At 53.6% G+C, this 18,424-nt stretch overlaps 1 protein-coding gene across 2 annotated transcripts in view; it reads right to left on the reverse strand.

Annotated features, from left to right (window-relative positions):
- NECAB3 (N-terminal EF-hand calcium binding protein 3) overlaps positions 1-18,424 on the reverse strand; it is a 30,515-nt gene that overhangs the window by 10,711 nt on the left and 1,380 nt on the right. Inside the window, exons 2-6 of one of the 2 annotated variants that reach the window (XM_074842868.1) lie at positions 14,533-14,557; positions 13,366-13,474; positions 10,464-10,547; positions 6,498-6,523; positions 6,073-6,170 (exon numbers count right to left, since the gene is read on the reverse strand). In XM_074842868.1, the coding sequence (XP_074698969.1) occupies positions 6,073-6,170; positions 6,498-6,523; positions 10,464-10,547; positions 13,366-13,474; positions 14,533-14,557 (342 nt within the window). The remainder of the gene's footprint in view (positions 1-6,072; positions 6,171-6,497; positions 6,524-10,463; positions 10,548-13,365; positions 13,475-14,532; positions 14,558-18,424) is intronic. The other variant, XM_074842869.1, reaches the window with a different exon arrangement.

An 18,424-nucleotide genomic window follows, 5' to 3' on the forward strand; every position in this document is an offset into this window, starting at 1 on the left:
CAGGGACGCCTGCACTGCATCAATTTTACTACGGGAGGTGATTTCTGATCTTGGCACTGAAGCAGCTCAGCACTGGGTACGGAGGATGAGCTGGTGGAAACCAGGGAACTGAATTCGCTCTTTGTAATTTTGGTATAAAGGTCATTTGGTGCTTCAGGGAGCTGATTCAGCTCACTGAACAGGCAGAAAAGCACTCACCTGGCTTTGCTGCTGCTTTAGTGAACTGAGTCAGCTTAGATGACTACAAAAGGATCAGAGGTTGCCTGGGGGGAAGCAGCTGGGAAGCACTGCCCAGCTGTCATAGCAGACTCCTCTCCCCATGGCCAGCCTGTCAAGGGACACAGAAACCACGGGACATCACTGTAAGCACTATGAGAGACAGGACTGAACTGGGAGGTCAAGAAAGGAGGGCTGGTTGCCCCCCAGGAGCATCCACCAAGAGAGATCAACCCCTTTCCTTGACGAGGAGACAGACTGGACCAGAGTCACCTCTGCCTTCCCCATGGTGTCCTCATGCGCCCCCAAGGCTGCGGCACAGACCAGCCGCCAGGCTGCCTTCACATGCCTGAGCACCATGAACTCCACTTTCATGTCCAAAATAGAGTCCAGCAACGCTACCACATTATTCAGGTCAAATATTTCCAATTCCTACTGTGTTTCTCTCCAACACACAAGAGAACTGAGGATATTGAACTCCAGAAGCTCTGCACAAAAGCACATGGAGGTAACCCTTCCGATGCTGGTGTCAGACATCTGTTGAGAAGCGGGGAGGGCCTTGAGCCCCCCGTGGTTTTCTGGTTCCTCTGCGCCACAGCTGAGCCACCAGCCCAGTCCCAGAGCCACATCTGCCTGGGGCTGCTGGCACAGCTGCAGCTGGCTGGGAGGGGAAGGTAAGCAGAGGGGATGCTCATCTACTGAGCACTGCCCTGGGCTCGTGCTGGAGCAGGCGAAGGACGGCCACAGCTGCTCCCCACACCCCCCAGCACCCGGTGAGCAGAGCCCTCTGCCCAGCGGCCGTGCTGCTGTGGGTTCTCATCTGTGCTTGAAAATGAATCTCATTTTTGTGCCAGAGGAAGAAGATGGCAGCAAAGGTGATCCGATGCAGCCGTGAGAAGCTGAGGTCCAGCTCTGCATCTCTGGGCTTTCCCCAGCCAAGCATCCCATCAGGTCCCACAAGCCTTCCTTCTCCACGGCCCCAGAAGATGGAGAGCACAGGGCTGGGGACCCCAGGCAGGGCCCCTGCCACTCCTCCTGCCCCCTCCTTCACCTCCTCACTCTCAAGGGGTGCAGGCACTGAAATCTCCACCAGCACCGCTCCTCTGTGTTTGCTCAGCTCCCACCAGCCCAGACACAAAACCCCTGCTTACAGGGGAACAACCGACACTCAAACCTCCCCAGGAAAAGCCTGAGAAAGAAAAGTGAAGAATAATTGACAGACTCCCCCCCACCGGGGCACAGCAGAAAGGATACATTATTCATCCACCACATGGCCGGGCACAGGCTGTTTCATTTCAGGAGCTGGTCCAAATCCAAACGCTGTCACCCCTCTTTCCGCACAGAGGGCACTTCCCACAGCAAGCAGCCTCCGCAGCCGTGTGGGACCCACTTAATGAGGTGCGATCCCATCCCCAACCCATCCTCCCCAGTCCCCCGCAGGGGCTGGCTGTGGCCCCCACAGCCTTGGCATATGGACACTTCCCCTTGCACAGGGACCGGATGCTTCTCCCCAGCCGCATCGCTCCCCTTCAAAGGGCCAGGTGCTGGAGAAACCCCAGTGCCAAGCCAGCCTCCCTGCACTGCCCATCCTCTCAACTTTCCTCCTGAGGGCGGCCTAATCCTGATGTCCTCTGTGGATGATGTTGGTGGATGGAGCTTCATCACAGGAGCAGGCAGCTGCTCCCACCGACATCGTGTCACAGCTGAGGGGGGCACGTTCAGCCTGCCCTGAGCCCTGTGGCTCACCCCAGCAAAGTCCTTACACCTCAAACACACAGGCACAGGCACCAGCCGGGAGTGTCACCCCCCAAAACCCAACTACCAGCCCTGGGGCAGGCCATGCTCGGGGGGGATGCGGCTCTGAAGCTTGCCGTGCAGAAGGCTCCCCATCCTCCTGGGCCCAGCACGCCCCAGCCCACCTTGCAAGGGCAAAGCAGGATCCCACGCAGACGTGTCAGTATTTCGGGGCGAGCATTGCACACGACGAGCCAGCTGCCTCCTGTCTCTCACCTCGTCAAACACAGCACGCCCAGGGGAACGCACCAGCGAGAAGGATGGAAATTACCATCTCTCAAGAGAGCCCCAAATGCTGTTTCACCCTTCTGCATCAACTTGGAAAAGTTCATGCCAGGGGAGGGAATCACTTGAATAATGCACCTTCTCTTCAGTTCAGCCGCCCGGCCCCCTTTGCACTCCTCACTTTAGGACAAACAAGCAAAACCCTCTTGGCAGGTGTTGCAGCATGTAGTTCAAACCCCTCTGTTAGAGGCTCAATAAAAACGTGTTCTGTCTCACTGAGCACAGCATTTTCTGCTCACAGCAAAGACTCATGGAAAGGAGTCACAGAGAAAATAACTCAGCAAGCACAAGACAAGGCTTTTTGGTCATGGACTGGTATTTCAGCTCCGCTGACCCAGATGAAAATCCCAAAGTTGCCAAGAGCTGCTATAATTCTGCTTTTGAGAGGTTTTATTAGTTTCTTATGATGATAGTTAAGCTCAGGACAGAGTGGAATAGGTGATCTCATAATTCCTGCCAAAGGAGAAATAAGAGTGCCTGACTTGGAGAGGTATTTATGGGCTAGTTTGCAGCGTATGCAAACTGGAGAATGGAAAGATTTTAGCATAAAGGTCCCATGTGAGAAATATCAGACTGTTTCCCAAGGTATTTCCACAGTTCACTTCTTACTCTGACGCTATTATATTACAAATGCAAAGTTTAGCTGCAAGATAAGCTTTAATTAGTATCCTGAAGCATAGCTATCAAGTTATATTTTACAAATCTAAGTAGGAATGACAGAATTTGGAGAAAAATCCTCTTTTCTTGAAAAGGCATCTTTTCTTTACCATGTTTCTAGCAACCCAGTGAGGAACCCCTAAATGATTTGGTTTCCTCCTGCGAACCTGTGGATCCATAAAGACCACGAGCAGGTTTGCTGCCCACACATACCCTATTTCCTACAGTAACTGCAGTCACTTACACAGCGAGAAGGACGAACCCGCCTTGCCTTTCCCATGCTTTATCGCAGTGCTTATCCTGCAGTCAGCAATGTGCACAGCAGGCAGCAGGTCGAGGATCCTGCCAGCAGGGAGACAGCCACTGAGACAGGCCATTGATCCACGCTGGGGACCCTGGCCCACAGCGACTGCGACAGCTCGCGTGGAGGTGGGAATCCTCAAGACTAAAAAGGCTTTTGGCAGCACTGCTTCAAACCACAGCTCCCAAACAGAGCCACAGCATACCTTCTCCGAGCTTTGGCTTCCTTATCCTTCTCTCTCCTCCCTGTGGCTCATCACCCTGGCATGGTCTGAGCAAGCCCAGTGCACCTCCCAGGCTCTGCTTTCATTGTACGAACAAAGCAGCCCTGTCTGTCTTTCTGCTTGTAAAGTGGGCTGGTATTTCACATGAGCCTATTCACAGCGGTGGGGTAAGTACCTGGAGGATGCAGGGGTGAGCAACCCTGCGGCAGCATTAGTAAGGAACTACCAGAGATGGACCATGTCCTAACCAAGAGATGCTGTGGCTCAATAGGTGAGACTCAGCCCAAGTCAGAGATCCCCTTCTTCTCCCTTCTTCTCCCAGCTAGCCCAGGTACCACTGCCTCCTCGGGAGTGACACAGAGCTCTCTTAAATCAGCGGGGGAAAACAGGCAGGGACTGCAGATCCTTCATATCTGTTGACTCCACAGCCCTGCTCGGGAAGCAGAGCTTTATGCTGAGGGCCATCAGAGCAGGCAGGTTTCTTCCAGTTTGCTCAGTGCACTGCATGGCTGCATCTCCAGCAAAAGCAGCTCCCCAGGATGAAGTTTCATTCAGCTCTTCCAGGAGGGTGGTCTCTGCCAAGCTGGGGCTCTCAGTCCTCAGTCCTGGTAGCATTAGAGGTGTTTCAATCAACAGAAATGAGGGACAGATGCGTCATATGGGACATCTCTGCTCTCTGCCCCCTCCCCTGGCTCAGAGAGGTGTGAGCTTTGGCTAAAATCCAACCTAATAAACCCACTAATCCCATAATAACCCAAGACTGAGTCCCATTCTGGAAACACAAACGTGGGAATGTATTCAGGTCACAGTAGGTAATAAGGCCAGACTCTAGCAGCGGCAATTTCCCACAGCTCCACAAGAGCCCTGACCACAGGGTTGGAGCCCTGCCCTCTCCTGCCCTCTCCCCGGCTCAGAGCCCAGCGGCGCAGGGAAGCGCAGGGAGATGCTTCCCAGGAGGGTCAGTATCTGCATCGGGGCACCCAGGAGCTCAGGGCTGGGATCAGAGCACCCCATCAGCACAGACCTCACCGCTGAGAGAAGCACTGTGAACGTCAGGCTGCCCTGGCCCCCTGGCTCCACGTGGATCCAAATAGGGGTGGAAAAGCAAGTCCACAAAAATCTGTTTCAACTGGGAAAATCTGATTCTCTTTTCCAGCGAACACCTGTGGCACCAGAAACTATTAAGTGAAGGAATGCATCATGCCAGTACTGCTAGGCAGACAGTAATTGTGCTGTCCTTTGGAGAAATATGTGAATATACAAATTCATTACCAAAAAAAAAAGCAAAACAGAAAAGAACTGCAATAATGCATAGCTCTCTGAAGAGGATTCATTCTCTCCCTCTGGACTTGCATTTAATAACTGTGAAGGGGTCAGGCAGCTGAACCAAAGAGAAAATGCATTTTCAAGTGATTCCCTCTCCTGGAATGAATTTCACAATGTCCAGGGAGATCCTGTGGAGACTGGATCTGGCCAGAGGAAACTCAAAGAGAGGGCAAGATCGTGACTGACACTACAGAGGCACAAACAGCACTTCAATGACTCTGCAGAGCTGAGAGCAGGACTGGTCCCACCTCACCTCTCTGTCCGATCAACAGGTCCATGGACAGCGTGCACAGGATGATGCTCTTCATCCATTTCCTACCAAGCATCAAACCACCACACCGAAGGGAAAGAAAGAGCAGGCCCTTCCCACAGCTGTGAAATAGCATCAGCCCCAACCCCATGGCTAAACCATTTAATACATTTTAAGTGCAAAGGGGGCTGCTGGTTCCTGAGGAGGGTCCCTTCCAGTATTGGACACTGCTTTTTTGCAGCTTTATTTAGCCTGTGAGGCTGTGCACTGCAGACCTCTGCTCTCCGACACAGAGGCAGGGGGGCTCACAAAGCAGGAGGCTGCTTGCCCTAATTAGCAGCCTCCAATCTGCCTCCCATCAGCACAAGCCGCAGGGAGAGGGAGAGTATTCACTGCAGGGATGAACTCAGCACGAGGCTGGGAGTCAATGAAATTCACCATCTTCTACCTTCTCCCAAGCGCCTCGCTGTTTCCCAGAGCAGCTCTCCTGCCCCAGTGGGTCCTGCCCCCTCTTCCGCAGCTTATTTTGTTGCTGTTAGCACAGGCTGTGCTGAGCACAAGCTGCTGGGGTCAGTCCAGCGCAGGCTCAACCCTGGAGTCCCTCATTTCATGTCACACTCTTTGTGGAAAAGACCTTGCTTTGGCTCGGAGGTGCAACACAAAGACTATCAGTGATGCTCCCAGAAACAGTGGCCCCAGGCAGGACCCTGCAAGCGGTCTGCAAGGAGCTGTTGAAACAACTGTAGCCAGAGCCCTACGAGGAAGAAGACATCTCCAGAGCACAAAAGCACTAGCTCTACCCTTCCCCTCCAGCACGGCTCCCCCTCCTTCAGGCAGGCTGCAGGCTGTGCTGCTGCAGCACTCACTGCACATGGAGACAACTGAAGGATGGTGGATCTGGGAGGTACCATATTTGCTGCCTCTGACACCCCAGTTTAACACTCAGCAAGCAGCTAAGATCACCACAGCTTCTCTTACACACCCACCTGCCCCGCCACCCTCCCACGGTCCCATCCTTACCAGCTTGGTTTTGTCCATGGCTGCCAGGACCGCAGAGTTGAGGGCTTCCAGGGCGGAAAGCACATTCCTGTATTCCCCGAGATATGCTGAGAAATAATCTGGAGCAGGACAGAAGATCATGGTGAGCTTCCCGAGTGCCTCCATCTCTGCCTGCCTTGCACCTGGTGCTTCCCATGCACAGCCCAGCACTGCAGGGGAGCATTCACGGCCCTCTCCAGCATTGAAGTGAAGAGTCCTCTCCTATCCCCAGGGACAGAATGTCCCATCCTCTTGGGAAAAGCATAGATGCCCTCTGTGCTGGGATTCAGGCACAGGGACTGTCAATGCCACTTGACTGCCCAGTCCTGCCCAGGTCAGACATGCACAAAGCCCCACCACAGACCCTCAAGAGAAGCCCTCCGAGGCAGGGATATCACCCTACTTACCGCACAATTTCTCCGTCTCCACATTACTGCAAGAAACAGAAAAACAAATTCTTGTTAGATGGTAGGGCTGGTTGGGGAGAAACAGTTGTGGTGAGCAGGGTCTTGAGGGCTTGTTTTGAGCCCCCAGTGGATTTACTGCTCCTCCCATGTACTTCCAAGAGCTGGATTAGAAGAACAAAAAGCTGCACAAGTTTAGAGCCAGCTGCTCAGGAGCTATGCCCAGCACTTGCGGCACCCAGGCAGGGATGCAGAGCATCACCTCTGCTTCAGGGGCTGAAGGAGCAAGCAAAGCTGCTCCACCAACATCTCCTGGAGCTGCAGTGTGCTGGGAAAGTGCCTGTGAGAGTATGATGGGGCCAGGAGAGAGGTCAGGGGAGATAGGCAGCGTCCTGCACCCCTGGACTGGCCAGCTGCGTTGGCAGCCCCATTTCTGAGCCCTGGAGCTGACGAGTCCTAGAAGCTGCTTCTTCAAGCCAACCTCTTCCCCCAAAGGTGTGAAGCGTTCAGCCAGGGCTCCCTCCTCCTATTTCCCCTGACCTCAGCCCAGGTCCTCCCTCACGGCTGCCCCATGGCACCAGGCCCCCTCCTCTCCCATCTGTCCCACAGGAGCCCCCAGCTGCTCCTCCTCCTGGCCTTCAGAGCCTGGTGATGTGGGGCTGCCTTCAGGCTCCCAGGCCAGGGGGTTTCACAGCCCATGAGAGGGGTTGTTCCTGCTGTGAAGGCCTTAAATCAGGGAGCTGCATCCAAAAATCTGAAGGCAGGGGCCAACCTCTCACCCATTTTCAGTAACAGAGAGCACTGCCCTGGAGAATCAATGCTGGTGTCCCTGCAGGGCTTAGCCAGGTCCCTCCTGCTGCTAATAAAGGTGCTGCTGGGGTGGAGAAGGAGGAGGAAATGTCCAGAAACAGCCACATTTTTGGGAAGGGATGTCAAGCAGAGCCATGGGTTCACATGAAGCTGTCGGATATGCTCAGGTGGCCAAAGCCACAGAGGCAGAGCTGCTTGCAATGCCTGGCATCACCTGCAGAGCCTGCAGGGAAAGGCCCCAGGACATCATGTATTCAAATCAGCCTCTGCTCAAGAAATTCTGCTGTCTCAAAATCCCCTAAATAATTACAACCATTTTTAATCCTGATTGTGAAAGTGGAAGAGAGCACGAAAGAGTTTAAGTGTGCTGTCACACACGGAGGAACCAGTGATACCCGGAGTTTGCTGGGCTCCAAGCACAAGGACAGCTGGAGTGCCACTGCCCAGGGGAAGTCAAACCACGGCTGCATCACCCTGTCCCCCCTCTGACACTGCTCACAGGGCAAAGAGGCAAAAACGCCCTCAGGTAAAATTAGAGGAAAGTGTGCAAAGTGTCCAAAATGCCATGCCAGGAACAGGTGTAATAATTTAAGCAAAATTTTTCTACAGCTTTTCCCCCAGACATCAAAGGCTGGTTACTGTGTCTCTCTTTCTGCTGGGCTTCCACTTTGTGTACTTTAATAATAGGCAGTGCTTCAAGTCACGAAAATATTTTGGTGCAAGATGTCATCACAGACCTGCAGCAGTGGGACTGCAGACCCCTCTGTTTAGCTAATTGCATCAGGCGCCGCCTTAGGCAACGGAGACAGGCAGTTTTAGGATGTGATTTGGCTCATCTATTTTAAACACCTACCGCAGGAGCTGATTAAGGCAGGGCTCTGGCGCACTGTCCTGGAACTGCAGACAGTTTTTAAAGTGGATAAAAAAAATAGTGTTTCCCTTGAGACGCAATACAGATAATCAGCAAAACCACAGCCCCTTCTTCTGCCAAGTCCACTCCATCAAACTTTGCTATCCCATCTCTGAGCAGCTCCATGAATCCAACCACAGCCCTGCTAAATAGAGTGACTGGGGTTTGAAGCACAAATTTAAATTGGAAAAATGTCTTGCTCCTTCTTAATTTTTCCACTTATTTCTGAAAGTTGCCTGGAGCCTGCAGAGCCACTGCTGCTGCACTGCCACAAGAGACTTGGCACCGCAGCATCCGCAGCACTGCTTGTTAGACCTGTGCCCCAGAGTAATAACTGCAACCACTGGTTCCCAGCCAAGAGGTGGGTAAAAATCACAAAAGAAGGGATATGGACGTGAGATAACAAAATACACAGTGAAACATCTAATGCACACGTTACCCAGGCATTTGCATCTGTCCCCAGCAAGAACCTGGGGCTGGGACTGGTTGCACCAGCAAGAAGAAGGGGCCACCAGCTCATCCCACTGCCCAGTTCCCCACCTCGGCTCTAGCGAGCAGATGTCCGTGTGAGAAGGAGCTACGACCAACACCAACCCTACGGCTTTTAGGGAGAGGCCAGAGATTATTAATATATATCTATCTTGTCTGTTTGCTGCTTAAAAATAAATGTTAACTAATCAATCACTAAAACACTGAACAGTTAAACACTGAACCAATTGCCAAGATCCTGTGGCAAACACCAGCCCTCTGGGAGCTGTCCCGTGGAAGATCTGCTCCCTTCCCAGTGCAGCCTGCTCTGTCAGCAACCCGGCGCAGACACCTCTTCCCACCTCCTGCATCCTGTGGCAGCCCCCAGGGCACGGTCAGGGGCAGGACAGAGCACAGTAAGCAAATTACAAGGCCAGCGGTGCCATTTTCATGCTACTAGAAGCTACTTCGTACCAGAAACCAGGAGGAGCTTACGTAAAGAACCTGCACGTCAAACCCCAACCCATTTTGCAGGGCTGCAACGGGGCAGCAGGCTTTGCTCTGCTCCTCTCTCTGCCATCCCTTCTCCCACTCCAAGAGAAGAGCCAGCCTCTGTCTCCAAAACACTCATCCTGAGACTCTTCACATTTCCACATAGCTGTATTTTGACTGCGCTCAAACCACTGATTAACTGTAATTAAGCTTGAACTGATGATGAAGGATCTTGTCATCATTATGCTGTCGGGATTTTGTCAGAGTGCGCCTGGAATTTATGTGAGAAAACAGCAATCAGCTTCAGCAAAGCAGATGGGATTTTTTTTATTTTTATCATGTTGGGAACTTTTGCTGCCATCACAGGTCTGGTTTCCAAACCTTTCCAGTGTAACCCACAGTGTTTCAGTCACTCTCCATCATTCAGAGACTGGTAGATGCTGCGGCTCCGACTCTCTGACTAGAGAGGGGAGGAAAGTTCACACAAGTCCCTTCTTCCACAGAACCAGTCTTGAGGTTATTTCCACTGAGAGTTTTTAAAAACCCCCAAGTCAGCACTCCCACCTCTTTCACTTGTCACTCAAGGTCAGAGACACAGGCTCTGGGAAATCTGTACCCAATTCCTGCCACCACCATCTGACCACTCTCATGCAAAGGAGGATTTGCCAGACCTTATTTTTCTAAGTTTTCCCAACAGATGCAGGACAGAAAGACACATGAGGTCCATGTGATGCTTCCCCGGGCAGGTTTCACAGTCCCCTGCAAAGAGTAGTAGGCATGCGACCCATGCAACACTACAACGTCCAGTCCAAAGCCCTTTGTAACCAACTCTCCGTTAAGTTGTCCCTGTGAGACCCTGGGATCTGCTGCCATCCCGCCTGGCTGGGCTGCAGACGGACACACGGCTGCTCAGAGAGCAAACCACATCTCCCAAGACGCTTCTGCAGCAATGGAGATTTTTTCATCCCTTCAAAAACATCTCTCTCTTCTCACCCAGGCATTTCAGTGGATGAAAATGCACTTTTCCAGGAAGGTGAATCTTTCTGTTCTGCGCCAGTGCCAGAGCTGGTGTGGAGCTTCCTGACAAGCTACATGAAATGGTGGACCGAGCTGTTGTACCAAATGGCAATAAAGAGTTGAATTTGTCAAAGAATTAGAGCAAGGAGATATTTTAAAGCCAAAATGGAACAATTTTCAGAAATGCAGAACAAAAAAAAGCCATATGGGGAAGCATAAAATCTGAACCAAACACAACAGAGGTGCCTGACGCACAGGCCACAGCATCCCACCTGAGCGCCGGGTGGATGGGAGGTGGAGCGAAGGTCGGAGAGGAAGGACAAGGAGAAAAGGATGAGTGTGGCACCGTGGGCTCTCTGGAAGGAGAACAAGTAACATATGAGACCTCTGAAATATTCATCTTCCCAGATGTCAGCTTTGGGACTCAGGGGAGCAGCTGCAGGTTCGCAGTGATGGGTGAGGGTCAGGACGTGTCTGGGCAGCGCTCCGTTACCCAGACACAGAGCGCCTGGGTATAAAGGTCTCTGTTACTGCCTCCCCTTGGGCCAGGCTGGCACTGATAAAGAAACACAAGTTTCAGCCTAGACCTGATGAACACAGCACCCTTGTGGCCAAATCCACCCACCAGATTAAGGGTGAAACTTTTCCATCACCAGAAAAGCTACGGGACATGAAAGAAGCATGCCAGATATGTTTGTAGAGCTTGTAGTTGCTTCCCAGCTTTGTAATACTTCCAAGTATCACCTCAGGTCATAACTCTTGAATTTGGCACCAAATTTCAGCCACCTCTCAAAAATATTAAGTTCCTACAAGTGCAAGGCAAGCAGGCAGCCCAGAGGAGAGGGGCTGTCCAGGCCCCGCAGCGAGGGGACAGCAGAGCACCAGCACAGCCCTTACAAGACACCAGATGTTGTACAAAGGATCAAGTCCCCCTGCAAACCCCCAAAACAAATGCCAGAAGGTCCAGCTCTACACGCAGAGCCACAGAGACCTCTACGAGGCCCAGTATGCTGAACACTGCTCGATCTCTGTTATCTGCAGCTGTGCAGTGGGCAAGCAGTTCCCGGGCAGCCCCGGGGGACAGACAGGGTCATGCCTCCCCGGGGACAGGCCTGTCTCTCCAAGTCCCTCGTCCCGGCAGACACATGGCTCTGGGGCAGGATCAGAGCGCTGGGGCAGACCAGCGCTGCCCCACGTTGTTTGCAGGGGGCAGGATGCTGCTCACCAGACAAGAAGCTGAGCGCGAGGCTCCCTCTCGGGGAGGCCCCACCTCCTCCTCCTCCATGAGCTGGGGATGAAGCTGAAGAAATGTACAGTTCCCTGCTGCCCCCTCCCATATCCTGTCCCGCATGGACCATGACCCAGTCAGGGACAGAAACAAGAACTACACCTGGAATGGCCTCAGGGCCGGACTTTCCCTTCTGCTCTTGCAGAAATGGGAGCAGCCTCACAGGGCTGGAGGGACGGCGTCTCCTACGCTTGCTTGAAGTCACTGAACGCAGGAATTTGGGAACCAGCTCTGTCTGCAGGGTCCCTTCTGCTCTTCATGTCAGAAAGAGATCAAAGACCCAATGGTCATGCCTGGCTAACAGATGTCACCAGCTCAACGCTGCAACTGCCACGTTGTCATAGCTACCACACCGTCATTACGGGTAATGAGTTGGAGAGAGCACTGCTGCAGCCAGGGCCGTGCCCAGCTCTGACAGCCCACTCGCTTCGGTCAGTCCTGCTTGTCTGCTCTAGACAGACGGAAGAAGCCCGACCTAAAAGCAATGGTAAACCAGGAGATCTTCACCGTTCAGTTAAGGACACAGTCGAAACTCTGCTTTGCTGCAACCCATGTTTTCCAGCGGTATTGTGTGGGGGATGACCCCAAGGCCACCCAAAATGGAGAGGAAAGGAGCATTTGCAGATGAAAGCTCACTGCTAACTCCCACAGCCCAAAGAGACAGAGGTATTTTCAGGAGACATCTCCTGCTGCTCACATCCAATGAGCCCAGCTGGCAGGACAGGCAGCAACAGGCAGCCAGGCTTAAAAGTGGATTACACACACCAGCCCACTTCTCTGCCCCACCACCCCACCGCTGGCAGGAGTCAGTCACCCTGTTCCCCCAGGCCTGGGTGGATGATGGGGGGACTCGCAGCCAGGGACCGCTGGGGATCTGCTGTCAGTGGCTCGGTGGCGTCCAGGGGCTGTTCGCATCTCGGCGTGGCACAGGCCCTACGTGCTGCTACTCTGGCTCCTGCTAAGCCCTGGGACCAGTGTGGGCAGCTAAGGCTGTTCTGAGTTACCTCTCCCTGGCGGGGACCTGCTCAGACACTGCTGGGGCCAAGGGCATCGGCGAGACGTGGGAGATGCTTCCTGGGGTGCTGGGGAAGCGGCACAAGCCAGAGATGAGCCTGCTGCCCGAGACTGGGAGGAAGCTGCAGCCACCTTCTCCTCCAGCAGCACCCCTGCATTTGACCAGACAGCCCCCAGACATGCCATTCATCAACAGCCAGGTTCTCCCAGGGCCAAGACATGCTCGTTCACAGCGGCCAGGAGGGCAGAGGGACCCCAGCGAGGCCACGCTGATATCCAAAAGACTGGGATGAGAAACCCAGCCAAGCCCAACGGACTCCTCTAGATAGCACCAATCAAGAGAACACCAAGGCTAAGTGCAATTACTTCTCCTGTTCTTTGGGGGTTTCTTTTTTTAAAAGTAGCTGGCCTAAATTCACAGTTACACTCCTAAGTCCCATTTCTGGTGGAAAGCAGCTCTTATGTAAGTGAAAAGCAGTTTCTTGTGTCAGCAGTGGCAAAGTCTGCGACTTTGCACAGTCTGTGCATCGTCCTCACACCACCACATGCTCCTCCTGCAGACACAACCTGCTCTACAGAACGTATATTTCTGGAATACATTTTTCAAACTAACATAATGTAATTTTAAATGGATGCTTGCTTTTACGGAACTACAGTAAATCTGGTAACAACTGTTCTCAAAATGTCTGGCTTCTCTCATCACCAATGCTCGTAGCTGGTGTTCAATGGGTTTTAACATCTGTGTGTTACAAGAGGTAGGTTTATCTCACCCTGACTATTTATCACACCCGCCTCCAAATGTCCTCCATCTACAGTCAAGCAGTTTTATATTCTCCTTCGTCTCCCCTCCTCTGTGCCACCGCAGTACTTACTCTGAATGACGCCTGTCAATGCCACTGAACAACTCCCACAGCTCCTCCGAGCTCAGGATCCCATCAGCGAAATAGTTCTTGAACTCCTCAAATGACAGCTTCCCATCATCTGCATTTAAATAAAAGGGAAGAATAATTATATATCTGCAGAAAGAAGCACACAGGCCCCAGCAATCCTCCCAGCAGCCTCTCTACAGGAGCGTGGGACGGTTAGGCGTGTTGTGCATGATAATTAGAGCTGATATCTCATTGAAAGCATGTCCCACCAGTCCCCATCAAAAACCCAGCAGCGCTGGCAAGCAGGGACACTGCTGCTGGAATTTCAGGTGGGAATTTCAGCCCCTTCCAAAAGGTCCCATGCAACATTTTCAGAAACACATGCAGATACTCTGTACTTAGACGACTGTCCAAGCTGACTGTCCAAGCACAGAGTCCATTACAAACAGCACAGTGAAGACAGCATTAGGTTTTTATGGAAAGAAAATCTCTCCATTGACTCAAGAGCTTTCTTCTTCCCGTCTGTGGAGGACTTCAGCTCCTGGGCTGCATTTTGATCTGCAACAAAAGCAGCTCCTGGAGCCTGCAAGCTAATGTGAAGGAAAAGAGCCCAAGAGGGAGTGGGAAGGCTCCAAAAAACAACTTGTGATTTTGGACTTCTTGGTTTATGGGTGACAGATTAAAAACTGAGGGGCAGAGCCTAACTCTCAAATGCCAGGGTCTCCCCTGGGCAACCAGGAACAGGGCCACCCAACCAAGGGTACCTAAAACCCTGGAATGAGCGCAGAGACTGAATCAATCATGCAAGAGATGGAGCAGAAGCCTGACAGCCCCTGGGCTGCCTGCTGCACAGCCTTCCCTTCTCGCTGCTAGCAGTGCAGAGGAGAGGTTGTGAGCATGCAGGCAGGAGAGGGTTTGGAAGGGGTTCTGTCCTGCGTGGCACATGGGCGTTGAACTGGAGGAGCCCACTTCCCCAGCCCCTGGCCAGGCCCTTTGCCTCCAGAGCCTCTTCCTCCAGACGAAGCAGAAAAGCATTTTTCTGCAGCAGAGAGCTGCTTGCCCTTATCCTCCTTCACTCGTTCAGCCAAACCTCCCAGCAGGGACGGGCTATGCTGCTTCGCCCAGACCTGGGCAGGGAGGGGGAGGCAGCAGCAGGAACAAAGCACTCACCATTCTTGTCGGCTCGTCGGAAAATCTGCAAGAGAAAATACAACAGGGTTTAGCGAGGCAACAGGGAGAGCAGCACAGCTGAGCGGCGAGCCAGGCAGCACCCAGCACTGCCACCATGGAAAAAACACCTCCTGGAGCCCAGGGGAGCCATGCAGAAGCCCCGACTGCCAGGGCTGCGCAGGCCAGTGCTGCACAGGCTGCTTCAGGGAAATTCCCCTTTACAAATTATTAAAACCATTTCTTGCCTCCAATGTGCAAAGATCTTGGCACAGACGCTGTTGCCCGAGCGAGCCCAGCATTCACACCGAGCATCTTTTAGAGAACACAGAGGGAGAAGAAGTAGAAAGGGCTTCACTACACCCTTTGATGGAAAGTGTTTAATTTTTCAGACCCTTTAAATGAAAGAACATTAAGCATAAAACCACTCCATAACAGGAGCACTTGGTGCATCACCACTGACACTTCAACTGTCTGCACCGAGGAGCAGCTCTTGTCCCGCACTTTGTAATCACCCTTCACAACAATCCTTCCTGCAACACCTCGACAAGAACACACACTGTAATTAATAATTAATGAATTAATCTGTAACTAATTCTGCCACAGAGCACAGCTGGAGAGCCGCTCCAATTCAGGGTCTCAACCCAGGTTCCCAACCACAAGGCTTCTGCCCACACCCCAGGAGAAATCTGGGGCTTCTTATCCCTGCCTGGCTCCTCTTCCACCAATAATTGTCAGAAGGTCTAGGGCTGACTCCAGTGAGCAACAGCATCATTTCCAAAGCCTGGGAACATCTTGCAAGACCAAACAGTACAAGGTTTTGGCCAGCACATCCTTATGGAGCCAGTGACAGAAAGTTGTGTGTGGCAACTTTCTTCTTTTTAATCATTCTTCTTAATCATCCTGGTTGATGAAGAAATCTGAAGGTCTGAAGAAAGATCAAGAATAAAAAAGGGCAGGAAAAGGGGAAAGCAGACTTTGTTATATTCTTTTTCACACACCTGCAAAGCAGAGACCGCTGATAAAACCACCCCCAGACAAGCTCTGCTCCCTGCCACAGGAAGACGCGTTGCTGCCAGCTGCCCCCTCTGCCCCCAGCTCCCTTCCGCACCGCTGACAGCTTTGCTGCGTGTTTTGAGGGCACAAGCCCATATCTTCTACTGAAATGTCTCTGAAAAATCGCTTTGAGGTAAACAGCTGCCCAGAGAAACCTCTGCTGCTCACTCCTGAGGAAGCTGCTGGCTGGCAAGCGGGCAGAGGCTTTTCTGAGGTTGGTCCCAGCGGGGAGCTCCCTGGTCCTTCCCCATGACCGAAATCTGGAGCAGGGACACCTCCTCGGAGGATGCTCTTCTGAGCAACGCAGGCTGCTGACCCAAGCCGCTGCAGGGAACGGAGGCTGCCCTGAGCTGACCAGCGTTAGGTAACTGTCCCTCCACATGCGGGCTTCCAGCCGCGCAGGCTGCCTCCCTTGCAGGAAAGCAGGCAGGCGCACTCTGAACGCCCCGTAGGACTCACTCGAGGTGTTTGGGAGCTCGACTGCTACCAGCTGCGACAGGAACTGCCTGCGGGCAGGGGCAGCTCTGCCTGCGGGCAGGGGCAGCACCAGCGGGTCCCACATGCCCATGCCACCCTGCCGCCTTCCTGCCTCGGGCAGCCGCTTTCCATCAAGGCAAAAGCTTAATCCTGCAGAGCTCTCTGTCACCGGAGGGACACATGGCTCATGCAACGACATTTCTCTGACTCTAGATGTCACTGAGGCCAGCTAGCTCATCCCAAAGACAGTCAACTGTCACCCAGACACTTCACAAACGCAGATTCAAGGGAGGCCAAACATTTCCCGCTCACAGGCTGGCCCTGCTTCGCTGGGTCTGACTGTGGGCTAAGAGGAGAGCACAATTTTCGGGGGGATCCTATGGGGCTGAGAAGGTCTCTAATCCATGGTGAGCCCATCCTGGATTCAGCATGAATCTCAGCAAACAGTTAACGCTTCTGCCTCACACACAGGAGCCTCTGCTCCAGGGGTGCATTAGAAAAGCACTGCCAGTGCACACACAACAGCTGCCTGAAGCTCAAAATAAACAAACGTGGTACAAGCAGCAGAGCTGTGAGAGTCCTGGAGGCGAGGCCCCCATCTGCTCCACATCCCCTGGGGACGGCAGGGCTCCTCGCCACCTCCAGTGAGCCCGTCCTCGGCCGACCCCGGCTGCAGAGGGGTGCCTTGATGTGCCAGAAAACACCAATGGCTCCTGTGTGAGAGGCAGGATCCAACTCCAGCCAAGCAAAAATAGTGCAGAGCCACTTCCACACTCCACGGGTGACTCCTGGCCCCCTTGGGGCAATTCCTAGCCCCCCCTTGGGGCGCAAGCACATGCACGGCAATGACAGATAAGTGCTGCTCCTGGTGCAAGAGCCTGGTGCGGAGAGCAGCCCTCGGACAAAGCCAGGCAAAAGCGATGCAAAGCCAGGCTCGGAATAGGATCAGGTCTGCATCGGCTGCTGGAGAGGCCCTACAGGCTTGCAGTCTCAGAAACACAGGGACACTGCCTGAAGCCCGAGACATCTCCCTTAGCCCCCGGCATCTGCTTGGGTCCAAGAAGCCGCAGCCCCACCCAGTGCCTTTATTTGGGGATGAACCCCCCACACCCCAGGAAGGAGGGACATTATAGGGCTTCTCCCTGCCTACAGGGCTGGAAGCAACTGTGGCTGCTGGACACACAGCCAGGGACACGCCAGCTGCTGGGGAGGGCACAGCCACCCCGGGGACACCGTGCTCACCGACCCACCGCAGGCTAACGCGGGCTGCGGCCGGGTGCTGGCGAAAAACGGCGGGCTGTCCAAGCAGCTTTTCTGAACCTCTCGTATGCCGAGCGGGGAGTAAGCAACCCTCGAGCGGCAGCTTGGGGGACGAATCTCACAGAGGCTTGAGATGTCTGCACAGAGAAACAATTGCGATGGCAGCACTGCAGTTAGTACCGCGCCTGCAGCGAAGTGTCTCAGGCAAAACCCTTCTCCTCCTCACCTCTCCTGAAGGCAGGATCTGCGGGCAGGCAGACGGCAGCTCCAGCCCCAGGGGAAGCACTGGCTGCCACCCGGGATCTGTCGTGGGCAGCCGTGCCTTTCCGCTGCCCAAGGGGCAGGCTGGGATCCTGCCCGGCTGCGGCAGGGAGCAGCTCGCCCTGACAAGCCTTGCGGGGCAGCTGGAGACCAGCCAACTGCCCAGACCCAAAAGGGGAGATATTAAACTCACCCTGTCAATCTCCAGAGCAAAGGGAGCCATGGGGAAAAGGAAGGGAAGCCGCCAGAACCCGGAAAGCAGCCGCTACTGCTGTTAACACTTCCCATTTTAATTGGCTTAATGATGCCCTGAGGGATAGATGTGGGATTCAGCGGCTGCCCCGAGGAGCTGAGCTGGAACACAGCTGTCACCACCAACCCCCCTCCAGACCATCTTCCATCAGCCAAGTAATTAGTGTGGTTAATGATGCTGTCTGGAGAGCCTTGCAGTCTGAAATCCCCCCTCGGCAGGAGAGAGACCCTGACCCCCGGCTGGAAGCTGGGGTACCACTGCGGCCAAGGGAGCTGTGCCTTCCAGCTGCTCCCTGGTGATGTCAGGAGGTCTCCCAGGCAGAGGATCAGACTAGGCATTGCATTTGCCTTCCCAAAGTGCTGCCTGAGATCTCCTGCTACCCTTCTCCAGGATGAACTGGGACACACAGGTGGCACTGCCCAGACTGGGATAGGACAGAGACAACAGCTGGCACCACCCTGAGCTGTCCAGATGCTGGGGCACCACAGCAACCTTTGCCCTTAACTCTTGCTTGCTTTCTCCTCTCCAGTCCCTGCAGCAGGGCAGGGAATGAAAGAGCTGGCAGCCCACCAGGGAGATCTGGGTGCT

The sequence above is a fragment of the Strix aluco genome, chromosome 17 (genome assembly GCF_031877795.1).
Source record: "Strix aluco isolate bStrAlu1 chromosome 17, bStrAlu1.hap1, whole genome shotgun sequence".
NCBI lineage: Eukaryota > Metazoa > Chordata > Aves > Strigiformes > Strigidae > Strix > Strix aluco.